This window comes from Tamandua tetradactyla, chromosome 10, assembly GCF_023851605.1.
Source record: "Tamandua tetradactyla isolate mTamTet1 chromosome 10, mTamTet1.pri, whole genome shotgun sequence".
NCBI classification, from domain to species: Eukaryota; Metazoa; Chordata; class Mammalia; order Pilosa; family Myrmecophagidae; genus Tamandua; species Tamandua tetradactyla.
In genome coordinates, this window is record NC_135336.1 from 25,607,193 (window position 1) to 25,628,586 (window position 21,394).

General features: G+C 38.3%; 1 protein-coding gene across 2 annotated transcripts in view; it reads left to right on the forward strand.

The window, feature by feature from the left end:
• The window catches only part of GPR156 (G protein-coupled receptor 156), a 157,065-nt gene that overhangs the window by 32,601 nt on the left and 103,070 nt on the right, over positions 1 to 21,394 (forward strand). The window contains exons 2-3 of one of the 2 annotated variants that reach the window (XM_077118217.1): positions 9,920 to 10,356; positions 10,577 to 10,710. In XM_077118217.1, the coding sequence (XP_076974332.1) occupies positions 10,261 to 10,356; positions 10,577 to 10,710 (230 nt within the window). In that variant the 5' untranslated portion in view covers positions 9,920 to 10,260. Of the gene's footprint in view, positions 1 to 9,919; positions 10,361 to 10,576; positions 10,711 to 21,394 lie in introns of those variants that run through there. The other variant, XM_077118218.1, reaches the window with a different exon arrangement.

A 21,394-nucleotide genomic window follows, 5' to 3' on the forward strand; every position in this document is an offset into this window, starting at 1 on the left:
ATAAGTTGTTGGGATTTTGATTGGTATTGCATTGAATCTGTAAATCAATGTAGGTAGGATTGACATCTTAACTATATTTAGTCTTCCAATCCATGAACACGGTATGCCCTTCCATCTATTTAGGTCTTCTGTGATTTCTTTTAGCAGTTTTTTGTAGTTTTCTTTATATAGATTTTTTGTCTCTTTAGTTAAATTTATTCCTAGGTATTTTATTCTTTTAGTTGCAATTGTAAATGGGATTCGTTTCTTGATTTCCCCCTCAGCTTGTTCATTACTAGTGTATAGAAATGCTACAGATTTTTGAATGTTGATCTTGTAACCTGCTACTTTGCTGTACTCATTTATTAGCTCTAGTAGTTTTGTTGTGGATTTTTCCGGGTTTTCGACGCATAGTATCATATCGTCTGCAAACAGTGATAGTTTTACTTCTTCCTTTCCAATTTTGATGCCTTGTATTTCTTTTTCTTGTCTAATTGCTCTGGCTAGAACCTCCAACACAATGTTGAATAATAGTGGTGATAGTGGACATCCTTGTGTTGTTCCTGATCTTAGGGGGAAAGTTTTCAATTTTTCCCCATTGAGGATGATATTAGCTGTGGGTTTTTCATACATTCCCTCTATCATTTTAAGGAAGTTCCCTTGTATTCCTATCTTTTGAAGTGTTTTCAACAGGAAAGGATGTTGAATCTTGTCGAATGCCTTCTCTGCATCAATTGAGATGATCATGTGATTTTTCTGCTTTGATTTGTTGATATGGTGTATTACATTAATTGATTTTCTTATGTTGAACCATCCTTGCATACCTGGGATGAATCCTACTTGGTCATGATGTATAATTCTTTTAATGTGTTGTTGGATACGATTTGCTAGAATTTTATTGAGGATTTTTGCATCTGTATTCATTAGAGAGATTGGTCTGTAGTTTTCTTTTTTTGTAATATCTTTGCCTGGTTTTGGTATGAGGGTGATGTTGGCTTCATAGAATGAATTAGGTAGTTTTCCCTCCACTTCGATTTTTTTGAAGAGTTTGAAGAGAATTGGTACTAATTCTTTCTGGAACGTTTGGTAGAATTCACATGTGAAGCCATCTGGTCCTGGACTTTTCTTTTTAGGAAGCTTTTGAATGACTAATTCAATTTCTTTACTTGTGATTGGTTTGTTGAGGTCATCTATGTCTTCTTGAGTCAAAGTTGGTTGTTCATGTCTTTCCAGGAACCCGTCCATTTCCTCTAAATTGTTGTATTTATTAGCGTAAAGTTGTTCATAGTATCCTGTTATTACCTCCTTTATTTCTGTGAGGTCGGTAGTTATGTCTCCTCTTCCATTTCTGATCTTATTTATTTGCATCCTCTCTCTTCTTCTTTTTGTCAATCTTGCTAAGGGCCCATCAATCTTATTGATTTTCTCATAGAACCAACTTCTGGCCTTATTGATTTTCTCTATTGTTTTCATGTTTTCAATTTCATTTATTTGTGCTCTAATCTTTGTTATTTCTTTCCTTTTGCTTGCTTTGGGGTTAGCTTGCTGTTCTTTCTCCAGTTCTTCCAAATGGATAGTTAATTCCTGAATTTTTGCCTTTTCTTCTTTTCTGATATAGGCATTTAGAGCAATAAATTTCCCTCTTAGCACTGCCTTTGCTGCGTCCCATAAGTTTTGATATGTTGTGTTTTCATTTTCATTCGCCTCGAGGTATTTGCTAATTTCTCTTGCAATTTCTTCTTTGACCCAGTCGTTGTTTAGGAGTGTGTTGTTGAGCCTCCACGTATTTGTGAATTTTCTGGCACTCTGCCTATTATTGATTTCCAACATCATTCCTTTATGGTCCGAGAAAGTGTTGTGTAAGATTTCAATCTTTTTAAATTTGTTAAGACTTGCTTTGTGACCCAGCATATGGTCTATCTTTGAGAATGATCCATGAGCACTTGAGAAAAAGGTGTATCCTGCTGTTGTGGGATGTAATGTCCTATAAATGTCTATTAAGTCTAGTTCATTTATAGTAATATTCAGATTCTCTATTTCTTTGTTGATCCTCTGTCTAGATGTTCTGTCCCTTGATGAGAGTGGTGAGTTGAAGTCTCCAACTATTATGGTATATGAGTCTATTTCCCTTTTCAGTGTTTGCAGTATATTCCTCACGTATTTTGGGGCATTCTGATTCGGTGCGTAAATATTTATGATTGTTATGTCTTCTTGTTTAATTGTTCCTTTTATTAGTATATAGTGTCCTTCTTTGTCTCTTTTAACTGTTTTACATTTGAAGTCTAATTTGTTGGATATTAGTATAGCCACTCCTGCTCTTTTCTGGTTGTTATTTGCATGAAATATCTTTTCCCAACCTTTCACTTTCAACCTATGTTTATCTTTGGGTCTAAGATGTGTTTCCTGTAGACAGCATATAGAAGGATCCTGTTTTTTAATCCATTCTGCCAATCTATGTCTTTTGATTGGGGAATTCAGTCCATTGACATTTAGTGTTATTACTGTTTGGATAATATTTTCCTCTAACATTTTGCCTTTTGTATTATATATATCATATCTGATTTTCCTTCTTTCTACACTCTTTTCCATATCTCTCTCTTCTGTCTTTTTGTATCTGACTCTAGTGCTCCCTTTAGTATTTCTTGCAGAGCTGGTCTCTTGGTCACAAATTCTTTCCGTGACTTTTTGTCTGAGAATGTTTTAATTTCTCCCTCATTTTTGAAGGATAATTTTGCTGGATATAGGAGTCTTGGTTGGCAGTTTTTCTCTTTTAGTATTTTAAATATATCATCCCACTGTCTTCTAGCTTCCATGGTTTCTGCTGAGAAATCTACACAAAGTCTTATTGGGTTTCCCTTGTATGTAATGGATTGTTTTTCTCTTGCTGCTTTCAAGATCTTCTCTTTCTCTTTGACCTCTGACATTCTAACTAGTAAGTGTCTTGGAGAACGCCTATTTGGGTCTAATCTCTTTGGGGTGCGCTGCACTTCTTGGATCTGTAATTTTAGGTCTTTCATAAGAGTTGGGAAATTTTCAGTGATAATTTCTTCCATTAGTTTTTCTCCTCCTTTTCCCTTCTCTTCTCCTTCTGGGACACCCACAACACGTATATTTGTGCGGTTCATATTGTCCTTGAGTTCCCTGATACCCTGTTCAAATTTTTCCATTCTTTTCCCTATAGTTTCTGTTTCTTTTTGGAATTCAGATGTTCCATCCTCCAAATCACTAATTCTATCTTCTGTCTCTTTAAATCTATCATTGTAGCTATCCATTATTTTTTCTATGTTTGCTACTTTATCCTTCACTTCCATAAGTTCTGTGATTTGTTTTTTCAGTTTTTCTATTTCTTCTTTATGTTCAGCCCATGTCCTCTTCATGTCCTCCCTCAATTTATCGATTTCATTTTTGAAGAGGTTTTCCATTTCTGTTCATATATTCAGCATTAGTTGTCTCAGCTCTTGTGTCTCATTTGAGCTATTGGTTTGTTCCTTTGACTGAGCCATATTCTCAATCTTTTGAGCGTGGACAGTTATCTTCTGCTGCTGGCGTCTGGGCATTTATTCAGATTTCTCTTGGTGTTGGACCCAGCAAGGTTGTAATATTTTTCTGTGAAATCTCTGGGTTCTGTTTTTCTTATCCTGCCCAGTAGGTGGCGCTCGTGGCACACGTTTGTCTGCGGGTCCCACCAGTAAAAGGTGCTGTGGGACCTTAAACTTTGGAAAACTCTCGCCGTCCTGGGGGTTCGCTAGCCGAAGCGGCTTGAGCCGGCCCAGGGTCCGAACGCAGGGAGGGTTGCTGGTCGCCGCAGCCAGGGAAAGAGCCCGTCCGAATTTCCTAGTCGGCCCTGGGCAACAAGCGTGGCGGGAGGGCGCCAGCGGCAGCGGCCCGCCCGAGAGAGTGCACGTTCCCCGGGAGTCACGGGGTCACCGTTTTCCGCGGCCTGGGGGTTTCCGATCCAATTCTCTCAGTTGGTCCGGGGGCTGCGCGTGGTGTGGGCGCCAGTCACTTTGGTTTCAGGGGACCACCTCTCCAATTCTCCCAGCCGGCCCGGGAAGGGGGAAGGAAGTAACTCCGGCCGCTTGCCACCCCGCCCGGTAAGGCCCGCGCGCCTCGGCAATCTCACCCGAGCTGCTTCTCTCAGCCAGCCAGCCGTTCCAGGATGGGGTACGCTGTCTTTTTTATCTCTGTTGTGGCTTTGGGCGCTTTCTGTATCGTTTCTACTCCCCTAGTAGGTGTCCTGGAGAAGAAACTAAGATCCGCGCGTCTTACTAAGCCGCCATCTTCCAGGAAGTTCCTGAGTCTGGCAAGAACTGCAGGCAGCGTCCAGCAGAGCTCACGCGATCAGTCCACTGCGATATTACCCTGCGGACCAGCTCGGGATTCCCAGGCAACTGCTGAAGCTGCCTAAAGGCGAGCAGATCTGGAGGAAGCAAGGGGGAGACAGCGAAACAGCCCCGCCCGATTTCTTCACTCTTTGTCCTAGTCAAACAGGATGCCAGGAAACTTCTTCCACCTGAAGAAGATTTCTGGAGTTAAGCTGAGCTTCTGTGGACTTTCGGGTTAGCTGGAGAGAGACTATAGGTGTGGTTTTGATCTGCATTTCCCTAATAGCTAATGAAGATGAATATCTTTTCATGTGCTTTTTAGCCATTTCTGTTTCCTCTTTTTTACATTCATTTTTGAAAGACATTTTGACTGGGTATCATATTCTGGGTTGACCTTTTTTTTGTTTCAGCTTCTTGAGGTGTCATTTTGAAGATGTCATTCTGTTTTCCTCACTTGCATAATTGTTATGAGCAATCTGATGTCTTACCTTTGTTCCTCTGTTTTTATCTTAAGATCTTATCTTGCTGCTCTCAAGATTTTATCTTCATGGCTGGTTTTCAGCAATTTCATTTTGATGTGCCTTGGTATTATGGTTTTGTGTGTTGTTTCTTTGTTTATTTTGCTTGGAGTTGGTTGAACTTCTTTGATCTGTAGGTTTATACATTTCAAGAAATGTAAAAAAAATTTCTGTCATTATTTCTTCAAATAATTTTTCTTTCCTCCCTGCTTTTCCTGGACTCCAATCACATGTGTAGTATACCATTTGCTGTTGTTCTGTAGGTCACTGAGGCTATGTTCATTTTTGTCATTCATCTTTTTGTGCTTCATTTTGGATAATTTCTATTTGTTTCTTTAAAATCACCAGTCTTTTCTTTTTGCAGTATACTTTTCATTTCAGATACTCCATGTTTATCTCTAGAAGTTCCATTGGAGTCTTTTTATATCTTTCTTTTCTCTCATTTTGTTGATGTTTTGCTTACCATCCTTGAACATATGCATAATAGTTGCTTTAAGTTCTTGCCTGATTGTTATATCATTTCTGTTATTTATGTATTTGATTTTATTGGTTTTTTTTTTTTTTGATTTACAGTTGAGGTTGTATTTTTCTACTTCGTTGCATGCCTGGTAATATTTGATTGGATGTTGGACATTTTAAATTTTATGTTGTTAAGTGCTGGATTTTGTTGTATGCCTTTTAAAGAACATTGGATTGTGTCTGACATACAGTTATTTGTGAATCAGTTTTGTCCTTTTGAGGCTTGCTTTAAGCCATAATAGGACAAGTCCAGAGTAGCTTCTAGTCCAGGGTTAATCTGGTTCCACTAAGACATAGATTTTCTGAGGACTCTACTCAATGTCCTGTATATTTTGAGGTCTGTCTACCCTAGCTCGTGGGAATACAAAGTATTTCCAGCTGTGTGTGAGCTCTGGGAATTGTTCAGGTACTACCTTCCAATGGTTATTTCTTTCACTTCATGTAGTTTCCTCTCTTGTATGCCCAAATTAGAACTCAAAATAAGACCAAGGTGAAAGGTTTTAAGATATGAGGTAATTGAGAGAAAGGAAAGTAGACTAAAGGATTGCAAATGAGCGTGCTTTATTGGCTGCACTCCTGGGCAGAGCTCACCGAACCCAAAAGGGGATGAGGTGATTCGTGCACGGGCTTTGGCGAGTACAGTTTTTAAGGGCGGAGGTCAGGTGATGACATGAAAGGGGTGGCATGTTAAACAAAGGATTATTATGATAGCGGGTTGAGCAGGGGTGGTTAGATGTCCGTGAATAGCTGTTTGCTGTGCAAGGACCTTGATTGTAACGGTTCACCTCTCATCCTGGAGTGACTTCATGATTCTAGCCATAGAGCCCTCCCTTATTCCCCCGACCTAACACAAGGGACCACCCTGCCAATTTCCAAAGCATTCTCTCTCTTCTCCCTGCCTTAGGTTCCGAGCCATGATCCCAAATGTCATGAAATAGGTTGGCTTAAACAGTGGGAATTTATTGACTCACAGTTTGGTGCTAGGAGAAGTCCAAAACTGAGGAATCAGCAAGGAGATGCTTTCTCCCTGAAGACTGTTTTGCTTTGTGCCTGGATGCCTGCAATGCTTGGGTGCATGACTTTTTTATCACATGGCAATGCACCTGGTGTTGTCCTCTCTTTCTCCTCCAGCTTCTGTAGGCTTCCAGCTTTATCTCCTTCACTTTGCTTTTTCTTCATAAAGCCTCCAGTAATAGGATTCAGGCTTACCCTGATTCAGTTGGGTCACACCTTAACTAAAAACAATTTCTTCAAAAGGTACTATTTTCAATGGATTCAGACCCATTGAAATGGATTATTAAGCACGTGTTTTTTTTTCCGGGTTGCATAATTCAACGTACCACACTCCTTCTTCTTGGTTACTCTGCTCCACAAATTCTAGCTGCCTCAGCATCCCCAAACTCCAGTCTATTCTCCTCACCTCACCAACACTTCTAGAATCTGTTTGGTTTCCTTCCCTTTGCTGTAGCCTGGAAACTGACTCCAGGCAGTAAGGTAAGGTCAGTTATAGAGTTCACTGCATTTTTGTTTTCCATTTTTCAGGAATAACACTCTTATGATATCCATTGTCCAATATCTGAAAACGGTTGTTTCATATTATTTTTCCTGGTTTTAAGTTGTTTATAGTAGGAAGTTAATTCATGTACAGAAGCAGAAGTTCTACCAACTGCAAAACAACTTTTTAAAAAATAGTAGTTTTATGTCTAGTTTTACAATGGCTAGGGATAACATACAGAAGAATAAGAGAGATTGTGGGGAAATATGGGGCTCTTGAGAGTCAAGAGCCTATAAAAGTCATCTTGCCCTTTGAAACAGTGCAGCTGATCCAATGTCTGTTTTTCTTATTTTAATAACTGAGCAAAATTCTGAGATCGATGGCAAATAAATTGCAAGTCCTACCATGCATGGCCTTGGCTCTGCTGCTGTTTGTAGCCCAGACATTTAACCCCTAGAAACCTTGAGGGCAGTAGGCTGGTAGGTATTTGGTTGCTCTAGGAGAAGCATGATAGACCTTTCTCTTAATGCTTTGTATTCTCTCTCTAGTTTGTGGTCAGATGCCTCATCTGACAGTACTCCCCACTCACTTTCCCAATCACTCAACACTTTATAATTCCGCAGCTCCTTCCTCCCAATGACTGAGCCATTTACCATCTTACATGCTCCTCGAGTGTGAATCTCTGTAAATACGTTCTAACTTTGGAGTTGAATGTCTGAGTACTAGCTCAGTATTGTGGTGTATAAAGTTCCCACGCTCGATATTCATGAACTGAATGGGAACCCAGCACTCAAGTTCCATGCCATTGAGTTCCGTCTGTCAAAGGGGACCTTTTGACGTGTACTCAGAAATTCATCCCAAATCAGAGTTGCTCCCCCACAAGACTTTATGGTTCAGCTGGATGACTAGATCATAGCTGATTTGAGCTTTAGGCTGTCAGTTCTTCTGAGATCCACAGTGTGGACTAAGGTTCTTTAACTTTGGTACTGTTGACATTTGGGGCCAGATATTATTCTTTGTTGTTTTCCCTGTTCCTATGCATTGTAGGATGTTTAGCAGCATCCCTGACCTGTGCCTAAGAGCTGTCACTAGCACCCTCCTCCTAGTTGTGATAACCAGAAATGTTTATACATGTTGCCATATACTCCAGGGTACAAAATTGCTCCAGGTTGAGAACCACTGGTATAGATGCACTTTCTTGTGCCCCACTTGTGAGAATCTCAAGTGCAGCTCTGGGAATCAAACCTGGAGAAACTTAACAAGCCATTCAGTATTTCTTTGGAAGGGATTAGTCCAGCACGTCTGTCCTATGTAGGGTGTATAGTGGGAGGACTTTGACTTTAGAATGTCAACTTTTAGTTTCTTGTCCTGCATTTACAAATTTGGGGCAATGTTCTTCAGTTCTCTGCCTCTCAGTGCCCTGATTTGAAAATAAATAATGGTACTGTTTGTGTCACACAGCAGTTATAGTGAGAACTAAATGAGGTTATGTGTGTGTGTGTGTGTGTGTGTGTATAAATGGCATGTATACATATATTTTCATGTATGTACACATACACAGACACACACATACAGCTATGTAAAGACACAGAAACATGACTTAATAATGGTTCAAATAAAAGTGTATTTATGTACCACTGTGAGTAAAAGGGAAATATAGGAAAAAACATTGTCTTTCAGTCTATCATGTGGTATAGTCTTCCCTACAGTTTGTGATATTGCCTCTATCCTAGAAGGCGCAGTAGAGGATGCCTAACTAAAAATAAAGTTGCTTTATATGCAATTAAAATTTCAACTAAATTAGTATGTACATAGTCATGGTTTTATATTTATGTCTTAAGTTTGCACTCAATAATCTGACCAGACTGCACAATAATTTAAATGTCTTGATGGGGAGTGGTGGCTTTTCGTTTTCTTGGGATTTCATTGTAATGAGCCTGGTAAATAATTCAGGACCACACAAGAAGCCAATGAATGGGCAGCACCTGGTGCTATATTGTTTGTACCTAAGCACACAGAATGCAAAGATGGCATTCAGTGTCACTGTTCTGGCTTAAACATGGCTTCTCTGTTCGGAGGCTGTTGAAATAGTGGTAATTGACATTTTTGTCCTCTTCCAATTTTTCTCCACAATCAAAGAAAACTGCTAAACTGTTTCAAAAATACAAAGAAGTGGCATTCTCTTTTAAATTCCCATTGGTAAAATTTCAAATCTATTTTCTCTGTTAAGGGACAGATTGTTTTAAAGAATTAGGGACATTTCTACCTTTCCTACTATTGCTGTTTGAGCCTTTCTGCCTTTCTACCTTTTTCTGCAAAGCTGAGCTTCTTTTTGTATCACAATATTTATATTGGAAGTATCTTCTAAGAGAGATAGCACGAGCCTCTGGCCATACCTTGCATAAGATTCGCTAGAGCGCCTCAATTTCTCTCCCTATCACCTGTGTAGTTTGTCCCCCTTCTACTAGTCTAAAAGCTTAAAAACAAACAAAATGCTTGACAAAGGGCGACGCCTGGACGTAGAATGTCCCTTCACTCTTTGAAAGCAGAAACAGCTAGTGGGACCAGCAGGCCAGGCATGCAGACAGCATGGGCTGCCTGAGCCTGACCTCATGCAGAGTTGATCGGAGCTTAAGCTGAGTTGCTTGGAATAGATCTTGGAAAGGCAGGGAATTTCCCAGCAGGGAAAAAAGGCTGATGTGCTTCACAAGTCTAAACTAAAGGTTTTACAGTGCGGGGCCATAAAAAGGAAATGAAGAGAGACTGTAGAGCTTTTTACCTATAAATTGTTAGATGGGCTTTGTCTTTATTTTTAAAGTATTGCTTATGATAGAGGTTTAAATGTATATGTATTTAAATATAGATTATATAAATTTTAAACCTCTGTAATATATATAATAAAATATATAACTATTTATAATAAAATATAATTGTATAATTAAAGTATACAAAATACGCAGAAGTATTTTTAAACCTCTGTAATAAACCAATATATACATATATATATGCACGTACATATACATGCATACATACACATAGATATATATTTGTTAATAGCTTTAATTGCTCTCTTTCCTTCCAAGACCAGTGTGAGTGCTTGGAGCAGTGACTGCCCTCTGGTGGCAAGCCAGGATCACCGCTTTGTGTAGCCTCATGGTTGCGAAGATGCTCACTCTTGACTCGTGAGCACAGACATCAGAGAATCAGAAGACCCTGGAGGGTGTCAGATGCAGAAGCCTAGTGAGTCAAACCTTGGCTTCCACATGAATGGACTGTTCATCCTGGATTTTGAGCTGGAAGTCAACTTCAACATGGGGCTTCTGAAGAAGTTTAAGTTGCTGTTGTGTTTCCATGAAAGATTTGCATCCCTACCAAAGGGTGACCAGAACTGAATAATTGCTCATCACGAGGGGCATGTGATGACATGGAGCCTGAAATAAACTGCTCTGAATTTTGTGACAGTTTATCTGGCCAGGAACTGGATCGGAGACCCCTTCAGGATCTTTGCAGGACAACAGTTGTAAGTAAGCAGGGGTGTCAGGGCTGCTTAGCTAGGCTTGGTGGTGGTGGTGATGGTGGTGGTAGAGGAGAGGATGGTGGGGAGGAGGAGAAGGAGAATGAGGGGAGGTGCTCCGCATCTGGGACATGTATTTCACAGCTTTGGTATTGAGGGGGAAGTTCATGTTCAACCTGCAGGAGATCCTTTATTCCTAACGCACTTCATTTTATTCTCTTCTCAGACCTCTTCCCATGGCAGTAAGACCATCTCTTCATTGTCTCCTGTCCTCGTGGGTGTTATTTGGACTTTTCTGAGCTGTGGACTTCTTCTAATGCTCTTCTTTCTTGCCTTCACAATCCGCTGCAGGAAGAACAGGTAAGCAGCCCCATGCCGTTTCATCTCCCATGGTTGCTGAATTGTGAAACCCTGAATGCTGGTATCATTTTGGCACCACAAGCTGCTAGCAGGTATCAGCAGAGCTTGTCTCATTCTGTGGCCGTAAGAAAGTTCACCCTGAATTACTTCTGTCCATGCAGTACAATTCCTTGTTTAATTTTTTTTTTATTATTATTAGAGAAATGGCTTTACAGAAAAATCATGCATAAAATACAGAGTTCCATACACCACCCTATTATTAATACCTTACATTAGTGTGATACATTTGTTACAGTTCATGAAAGAACATTTTATAATTGAGCTATTAACTATAGTCATGTTTACAATAGGTTTCACTGTTGCATAGTCATATGTTTTTAAAAATTGTATCCTAGTGGCATATGTACAACCTAATTTTTCTCCTTTTAACCACATTTATAAATGTAATTCAGTGCTGCTAATTACATTCATAATGTTGTGCTACCATCACCACCATCCATTACCAAAACTTTATAATCAACTGAAATAAAAACTCTGTACAATTTAAACTTTAACTCCCCATTCCCTATCCTCACCCCAGCTCCTGGTAACCTATATTCTCAGTTCTAACTGTGTGAGTTTGCTAGTTCTAAGTATTTCCTGTCAGTAAGATCATATAATATTTGTCCTTTTTTATCTGACATTTCATTCAACATGATATCTTCAGAGTTCATCCATGCTATTACATGTATCAGAACTTCATTCCTTTTTTATGGCAAAATAACATTCCATTGAATGTATATACTACATTTCATTTATCCATTCATTGATTAATGGAAACTTGGGTTGCTTCCACTTTTTGGCAATTGTGAATAATGCCACAATGAACATTGGTCTGCAAATATCTGTTCAAGTCCCTGCTTTTGAATCTTTTGGGTATGAATCTCTCAGTGGGTTTGCTGGGTCATGTGGCAATTTTATACCTGTCATTGGCTACCTTTTACATCCACACTGACAATGAATGAGTGCTCCAATTTCTCCACGTCCTGTTGACACTGGTAGTTTTCTGTTTGTTTGTTTGTTTTAATTAATAGCCATTCTAATGGGTGTGAAATGATATGTCATTGCAGTTTGAATTTGCATTTCCCCAATAGCCAGTGATATTGAGCATCTTTTCATGTGCTTTTTGTCTGTCTCTATAGTCTCTTTGGAGAAATGTCTGTACAAGATTTTTGCCCATTATTTAATTGGTTTTTTTGTCTTTTTGTTGTTGAGTTGTAGGATTTCTTTATATATTCTGGATATGTGATTTCCAAATATTTTCTCCTTTTGAGTAGGTTGTCTTTTCAGCTTCATGATAAACTCATTGGCTGCACGAAACTTTTTAATTTTGTTGAGGTCCCATTTACTAACTTTTTCTTTTGTTGCTTGTGCTTTGGGTATAAAGTCTAAGAAATCATGGGTTAACACAAGACCCTGAAGATCTACATTTTTTCCTATATTTAGGTCTTTGATCCATTTTGAGTTAATATTTGTGTATTGTGTGAGATAGTGTTCCCCTTCATTCTTTTGCATAAAGATATCCCGTTCTCATAGAACCATTTGTTGAAGAGAGTCTTCTGTCCCATTTGAGTACATTTGGCAGTCTTGTCAAAAATCAATTGTTGGTAGATGTGAGGATCTAATTTTGAACGCTCAGTTTTATTCTATTTGTTCATATATCCATCCTTGTGCCAGTACCATGCTGTTTTGAACACTGTGGCTTTGTAATAAAATTTAGTCAGGAAGTGTGTGTCCTCCAACCTTATTCTTAGTTTTCAAGATGGTTTTGGCTACTCAGGGCACTTTACCATTTTTTTTTTTCTGTATTAGAGAAGTGAGTTTACAGAACAATCGTGCATAAAATGCAGGATTCCTGTATACCACTCCACCAACAACAGCTTTCATTGGTGTGTAACGTTTGTTACAATTGATGATAGCATATTTTTATAAGTATATTGTTAAAGACCGTATTTTCACTTAGGATTCAGTTTGTGTAGGGTAGTTCCATGGATTTTTAACATTTTAAATCTATTACCTTATAAACAATCTAACATTTCTGCTTTTAATCATATCCATATTTTTTCATTGCTATTAATTGTGTACACAATGTCGTGCTACCTTCATCACCATCCATTACCAGTACATTTCCATCATTCCAAATAGAAACCCTGTGCAATTTATTTTTGTATAGATATACCACAGTTTGCTTATTTATCCATCAGTTGATGAACATCTACTTCCACTTGCTTTGGCTATGATGAATAATACTGCTATGAATATTCATGTAGAATGTTTTGTGTGGACATATGTTTTCATTTCTTTGGGATATATATCTAGGAATGAAATTTTGGGGTCATATGGTAACTTTATGTTTAATATTTTGAGGAATTGTCAGACGTTTTCCAAAATTGCTGCATCATTTTATATTCCCACCCACAACAATTGAGGGTTCTAACTTATTCGTATCCTCACTAACACTTGTCATTGTCTTCTTGATTATAGCCATTCTAGTAGGTGTAAAATAGAGTAGTATTATATTGTGGGTTTTATATACATTTACTTAATGACTACTGATGTTGAGCATCTTTTCATGTGCTTATTGGACAATTGAATATCCTCTGTAACCCTTTTTAAATTAATTTATTCATCTTTTTATTATTTCGAATGGTAAGAGTTCTTTATATATTTCAGATATAAGTTGCTTATCAGATATATGATTTATAAATAATTTCTCCTATTCTTGAGTAGTCTTTTCACTTTCTTAATGGTATTATTTGCAATACAGAAGTTCTAATTTTGATGTAATCCAGTTCATCTATTTTTCTTTTGACATTTGTGATTTGGTGTAGTATCTAGAAACCATTGCCTTATCCAAGGCCACAAAGAGGTACTCTTATATTTTCTTCTAAAAATTTTATAGTTTAAGCTCTTATATTTAGGTTCATGATTATTTTTTCTTACCTTTTTAAATATTATTTTATTTTTTATTGATACATATTCACACACCATGTAATTATTTATTTATATATATATATATATTCACATACCAAGTAATCATCCAAAATGTACAATCAGTGGTTCAAAGTATCATCATATAGCTGTTAACTGACTTTTTTCTTTTTTGTGAAAAATAACGTTTATACAAAAAAGCAATAAATTTCACAATAATTAGTTATAGAACAGATTTCAGAATTTGATATGGGTTACAGTTCCACAATTTTAGGTTTTTACTTCTAGCTGCTCTAAGATACTGGACACTAAAAGGAATATCAGTATAATGATTCAGCAATCATACTCATTTGTTAAGCCCTGCCTTGTCTGTATAATTCCACCACCACCTTTGATCTTTCTTGCACTCTTCAGGGGTATTTGGGCTATACCCAGTCTAACTTTTTCATGTTGGAAGGGGCTGTTGATAATATGGGATAGGGGAATGGAACTAGTTTGATGTTCTGGAGAGGCTGGCCCCTCTGCATTTCAGGACTTATCTGGTTCAGGGACCCATCTGGAGGTTACAGGTTTCTGGAAAGCTAACCTAGTGCATGGAACCTTTGCAGAATCTTGTATAATGCCCTAGGTGTTCTTAAGGATTGGCAGGAATGGTTTTGTTTGGGGTTTGGCTAACTATGGTAGGTAGCAGTGTCTAACTGAAGCTTGCATTAAAAGTGACCTCCAGAGTAGCCTTTTGACTCTATTTGAATTCTTTCAGCCACTGATACCTTATTTGTTACACTTCTTTTCCCCCTTTTTGTCAGGATGGCATTGTTGATCCCATGGTGCCAGGGCCAGGCACTTCCCTGGGAGTCATCTCCCATGCTACCAGGGAGACTTTTACCCCTGGATGTCATATTCCACACTGGGGGGAGGGCAATGATTTCACTTGCAGAATTGGGCTTAGAGAGAGAGAGAGGCTGCATCTGAGCAACAAAAGAGGCCCTCCGAAGTTACTCTTAGGCATACCTATAGGTAGTCTAAGCTTCTCCAAGTCCGTACAATTTAAGCATTAAATTTTATAGTTTTTCTATGTACAATTCCTTTACGTTCTTGGTTAGATTGATTCCTAGATATTTGATTCATTTAGTTGCTATTGTGAATGGAATTTTAATTCTTCTTCTAGTTGTTCATTGCTTGTATATAGAATCACTACTGATTTTTTTTTATTAATTAAAAAAAATTAACTAACACAACATTTAGAAATCATTCCATTCTACATATGCAATCAGTAATTCTTAATATCATCACATAGGTGTATGGTTATCATTTCTTAGTATATATGCATCGATTTAGAGAAAGAAATAGCAAGACAACAGAAAAAGAAATAAAATGCTAATATAGAGAGAAAATAAAAATAAAAATAAAAAGTACAAAAATATATAAGAAAAAAAATAAAACTATAGCTCAGATGCAGCTTCATTCAGTGTTTTAACATAATTACATTAAAATTAGGTAGTATTGTGCTGACCATTTTTTTTTTTTTTAGAAATCATATCATTCTACATATGCAATCAGTAATTCTTAACATCATCACATAGATGCATGATCATCGTTTCTTAGTACATTTGCATCAGTTTAGAAGAACTAGCAATATAACCGAAAAAGATATAGAATGTTAATATAGAGAAAAAAAAATAAAAGTAATAATAGTAAGAACAAAACAAAACAAAACAAATACCTGTAGCTCGGAGCAGCTTCATTCAGTGTTTTAACATGATTACTTTACAATTAGGTTTTATTGTGCTGTCCATTTTTGAGTTTTTGTATCTAGTCCTATTGCACAGTCTGTATCCCATCAGCTCCAATTACCCATTATCTTACCCTGTTTCTAACTCCTGCTAAACTCTGTTACCAATGACATATTCCAAGTTTATTCTCGAGTGTCGATTCACATCATTGGGACCATACAGTATTTGTCCTTTAGTTTTTGGCTAGACTCACTCAGCATAATGTTCTCTAGGTCCATCCATGTTATTACATGCTTCATAAGTTTATCCTGCCTTAAAGCTGCATAATATTCCATCGTATGTATATACCACAGTTTGTTTAGCCACTCGTCTGTTGATGGACATTTTGGCTGTTTCCATCTCTTTGCAATTGTAAATAACGCTGCTATAAACATTGGTGTGCAAATGTCCGTTTGAGTTTTTGCCCTTAATTCCTTTGAGTAGATTCCCAGCAATGGTATTGCTGGGTCGTATGGCAATTCTATATTCAGCTTTTGGAGGAACCGCCAAACTGCCTTCCACAGTGGTTGCACCATTTGACATTCCCACCAACAGTGGATAAGTGTGCCTCTTTCACCGCATCCTCTCCAGCACTTGTCATTTTCTGTTTTGTTGATAATGGCCATTCTGGTGGGTGTGAGATGATATCTCATTGTGGTTTTGATTTGCATTTCTCTAATGGCCAGGGACATTGAGCATCTCTTCATGTGTCTTTTGGCCATTTGTATTTCCTCCTCTGAGAGGTGTCTATTCAAGTCTTTTTCCCATTTTGTAATTGGGTTGGCTGTCTTTTTGTTGTTGAGTTGAACAATCTCATTATAAATTCTGGATACTAGACCTTTATCTGATATGTCGTTTCCAAATATTGATTCCCATTGTGTAGGCTGTCTTTCTACTTTCTTGATGAAGTTCTTTGATGCACAAAAGTGTTTAATTTTGAGGAGTTCCCATTTATTTATTTCCTTCTTCAGTGCTCTTACTTTAGGTATAAAGTCCCTAAAACCGCCTCCAATTGTAAGATTCATAAGATATCTCCCTACATTTTCCTCTAACTGTTTTATGGTCTTAGACCTAATGTTTAGATCTTTGATCCATTTTGAGTTAACTTTTGTGTAGGGTGTGAGATATGGGTCTTCTTTCATTCTTTTGCATATGGATATCCAGTTCTCTAGGCACCATTTATTGAAGAGACTGTTCTGTCCCAGGTGAGTTGGCTTGACTGCCTTATCAAAGATCAAATGTCCATAGATGAGAGGGTCTATATCTGAGCACTGTATTCGATTCCATTGGTCGATATATCTATCTTTATGCCAATACCATGCTGTTTTGACCACTGTGGCTTCATAATATGCCTTAAAGTCAGGCAGTGCAAGACCTCCAGTATCGTTTTTTTTCCTCAAGATGTTTTTAGCAATTCGGGGCACCCTGCCCTTCCAGATAAATTTGCTTATTGGTTTTTCTATTTCTGAAAAATAAGTTGTTGGGATTTTGATTGGTATTGCATTGAATCTGTAAATCAATGTAGGTAGGATTGACATCTTAACTATATTTAGTCTTCCAATCCATGAACACGGTATGCCCTTCCATCTATTTAGGTCTTCTGTGATTTCTTTTAGCAGTTTTTTGTAGTTTTCTTTATATAGGTTTTTTGTCTCTTTAGTTAAATTTATTCCTAGGTATTTTATTCTTTTAGTTGCAATTGTAAATGGGATTCGTTTCTTGATTTCCCCCTCCGCTTGTTCATTGCTAGTGTATAGAAATGCTACAGATTTTTGAATGTTGATCTTGTAACCTGCTACTTTGCTGTACTCATTTATTAGCTCTAGTAGTTTTGTTGTAGATTTTTCCGGGTTTTCGAAGTATAGTATCATATCGTCTGCAAACAGTGATAGTTTTACTTCTTCCTTTCCAATTTTGATGCCTTGTATTTCTTTTTCTTGTCTAATTGCTCTGGCTAGAACCTCCAACACAATGTTGAATAATAGTGGTGATAGTGGACATCCTTGTCTTGTTCCTGATCTTAGGGGGAAGGTTTTCAATTTTTCCCCATTGAGGATGATATTAGCTGTGGGTTTTTCATATATTCCCTCTATCATTTTAAGGAAGTTCCCTTGTATTCCTAGCCTTTGAAGTGTTTTCAACAGGAAAGGATGTTGAATCTTGTCAAATCCCTTCTCTGCATCAATTGAGATGATCATGTGATTTTTCTGCTTTGATTTGTTGATATGGTGTATTACATTAATTGATTTTCTTATGTTGAACCATCCTTGCATACCTGGGATGAATCCTACTTGGTCATGATGAATAATTCTTTTAATGTGTTGTTGGATACGATTTGCTAGAATTTTATTGAGGATTTTTGCATCTATATTCATTAGAGAGATCGGCCTGTAGTTTTCTTTTCTTGTAATATCTTTGCCTGGTTTTGGTATGAGGGTAATGTTGGCTTCATAGAATGAATTAGGTAGTTTTCCCTCTGCTTCGATTTTTTTGAAGAGTTTGAGGAGAGTTGGTACCAATTCTTTCTGGAATGTTTGATAGAATTCACATGTGAAGCCGTCAGGTCCTGGACTTTTCTTTTTAGGAAGCTTTTGAATGACTGATTCAATTTCTTTACTTGTGATTGGTTTGTTGAGGTCATCTATTTCTTCTTGAGTCAAAGTTGGTTGTTCATGTCTTTCCAGGAACCCGTCCATTTCCTCTAAATTGTTGTATTTATTAGCGTAAAGTTGTTCATAGTATCCTGTTATTACCTCCTTTATTTCTGTGAGGTCAGTAGTTATGTCTCCTCTTCCATTTCTGATCTTATTTATTTGCATCCTCTCTCTTCTTCTTTTTGTCAGTTTTGCTGAGGGCCCATCAATCTTATTGATTTTCTCATAGAACCAACTTCTGGCCTTATTGATTTCCTCTATTGTTTTCATGTTTTCAATTTCATTTATTTGTGCTCTAATCTTTGTTATTTCTGTCCTTTTGCTTGCTTTGGGGTTAGTTTGCTGTTCTTTCTCCAGTTCTTCCAAATGGATAGTTAATTCCTGAATTTTTGCCTTTTCTTCTTTTCTGATATAGGCATTTATAGGCCCTCTTAGCACTGCCTTTGCGTCCCATAAGTTTTGATATGTTGTGTTTTCATTTTCATTCGCCTCGAGGTATTTGCTAATTTCTCTAGCAATTTCTTCTTTGACCCACTCGTTGTTTAGGAGTGTGTTGTTGAGCCTCCACGTATTTGCGAATTTTCTGGCACTCAGCCTATTATTGATTTCCAACTTCATTCCTTTATGATCCGAGAAAGTGTTGTGTATGATTTCAATCTTTTTAAATTTGTTAAGACTTGCTTTGTGACCCAGCATATGGTCTATCTTTGAGAATGATCCATGAGCACTTGAGAAAAAGGTGTATCCTGCTGTTGTGGGATGTAATGTCCTATAAATGTCTGTTAAGTCTAGTTCATTTATAGTAATATTCAGATTCTCTATTTCTTTGTTGATCCTCTGTCTAGATGTTCTGTCCCTTGATGAGAGTGGTGAGTTGAAGTCTCCAACTATTATGGTATATGCGTCTATTTCCCTTTTCAGTGTTTGCAGTGTATTCCTCACGTATTTTGGGGCATTCTGGTTCAGTGCGTAAATATTTATGATTGTTATGTCTTCTTGTTTAATTGTTCCTTTTATTAGTATATAGTGTCCTTCTTTGTCTCCTTTAACTGTTTTACATTTGAAGTCTAATTTGTTGGATATTAGTATAGCCACTCCTGCTCTTTTCTGGTTGTTATTTGCGTGAAATATCTTTTCCCAACCTTTCACTTTCAACCTATGTTTATCTTTGGGTCTAAGATGTGTTTCCTGTAGACAGCATATAGAAGGATCCTGTTTTTTAATCCATTCTGCCAATCTATGTCTTTTGATTGGGGAATTCAGTCCATTGACATTTAGTGTTATTACTGTTTGGATAATATTTTCCTCTACCATTTTGCCTTTTGTATTATATATATCATATCTGACTTTCCTTCTTTCTACACTCTTCTCCATACCTCTCTCTTCTGTCTTTTCGTATCTGACTCTAGTGCTCCCTTTAGTATTTCTTGCAGAGCTGGTCTCTTGGTCACAAATTCTCTCAGTGACTTTTTGTCTGAGAATGTTTTAATTTCTTCCTCATTTTTGAAGGATAATTTTGCTGGATATAGGAGTCTTGGTTGGCAGTTTTTCTCTTTTAGTAATTTAAATATATCATCCCACTGTCTTCTAGCTTCCATGGTTTCTGCTGAGAAATCTACACTAGTCTTATTGGGTTTCCCTTGTATGTGATGGATTGTTTTTCTCTTGCTGCTTTCAAGATCCTCTCTTTCTCTTTGACCTCTGACATTCTAACTAGTAAGTGTCTTGGAGAACGCCTATTTGGGTCTGTTCTCTTTGGGGTGCGCTGCACTTCTTGGATCTGTAATTTTAGGTCTTTCATAAGAGTTGGGAAATTTTCAGTGATAATTTCTTCCATTAGTTTTTCTCCTCCTTTTCCCTTCTCTTCTCCTTCTGGGACACCCACAACACATATATTTGTGCGGTTCATATTGTCCTTGAGTTCCCTGATACCCTGTTCAAATTTTTCTATTCTTTTCCTGATAGTTTCTGTTTCTTTTTGGAATTCAGATGTTCCATCCTCCAGATCACTAATTCTATCTTCTGTCTCTTTAAATCTATCATTGTAGGTATCCATTATTTTTTCCATCTTTGCTACTTTATCCTTCACTTCCGTAAGTTCTGTGATTTGTTTTTTCAGTTTTTCTATTTCTTCTTTATGTTCAGCCCATGTCCTCTTCATGTTCTCCCTCAATTTATCGATTTCCTTTTTGAAGAGGTTTTCCATTTCTGTTCGTATATTCAGCATTAGTTGTCTCAGCTCTTGTATCTCATTTGAGCTATTGGTTTGTTCCTTTGACTGGGCCATATTCTCAATCTTTTGAGCATGGAGAGTTATCTTCTGCTGCTGGCGTCTGGGCATTTATTCAGATTTCTCTGGGTGTCGGACCCAGCAAGGTTGTAAGATATTTCTGTGAAATCTCTGGGATCTGTTTTTCTTATCTTGCCCCGTAGGTGGCGCACGTGGCACACGTTTGTCTCAAGTGTTTGGAATGGGTCCCCCCAGGTCACCGATCTCCGCGGCCTGGGGATTTCCGATCCAATTCTCTCCACTGGTTCAGGGGCCGCGCGTGGTGGGGGCGTCAGCTGTCGCGGCTTGAGGGGACCCTGTGGCTGGTCGCCGGCCGCAGCGGGCCTGGGGAATTCCCCACCGGACTAGGAAGCCTTCCGTGGCGGGGGGGCCACCGTGGCTTGGATAGCCCTCTGATGCCAGACACGTAGCCGCGGACTCAAAGCCAAGACTTGAAGCCGCCCGCAAAAGAGGGGCACCGGCTGCCTCGACTTGGGAAACTTGCCTCTCCGAGACTCTCAGCTGGCCTGGGAAGGAGGGAGGGAGTAGCTTGGACCGCCGCAGCTGCCGCTGATCGGGAGATCACGTGCCGCTCGGGGATCTCACCGCAGCCGAGTCTCGCAGTCAGACTAGCCAGTCCAGACTTTGGATAGCCCTCTGATCCAAGACTCGTAGCCGCGGACTCGAAGCCGAGACTCGAAGCCGCCCGCAAAAGAGGGGCGCCGGCCGCCTCGACTTGGGAAACTCACTACTGATTTTTGAGTGTTGATCTTGTACCCTACCACTTTGCTGAATTCATTTATTAGCTCTGGTAGCTTTGTGCTAGATTTTTCAGGATTTTCTGTATATGGGGTCATATCATCTGCAAATAGAGAAAATTGTTTCTTCCTTTCTAGTTTGGATGCCTTTTATTTCTTTTTCTTGCCTAATTTCACTGGCAAGAACTTCCAGTATACTCTTTAATAACAGTGGTGACAGTGGGCATCCTTGTCTTGTTCCTGAACTTAGAGGGAATGCTT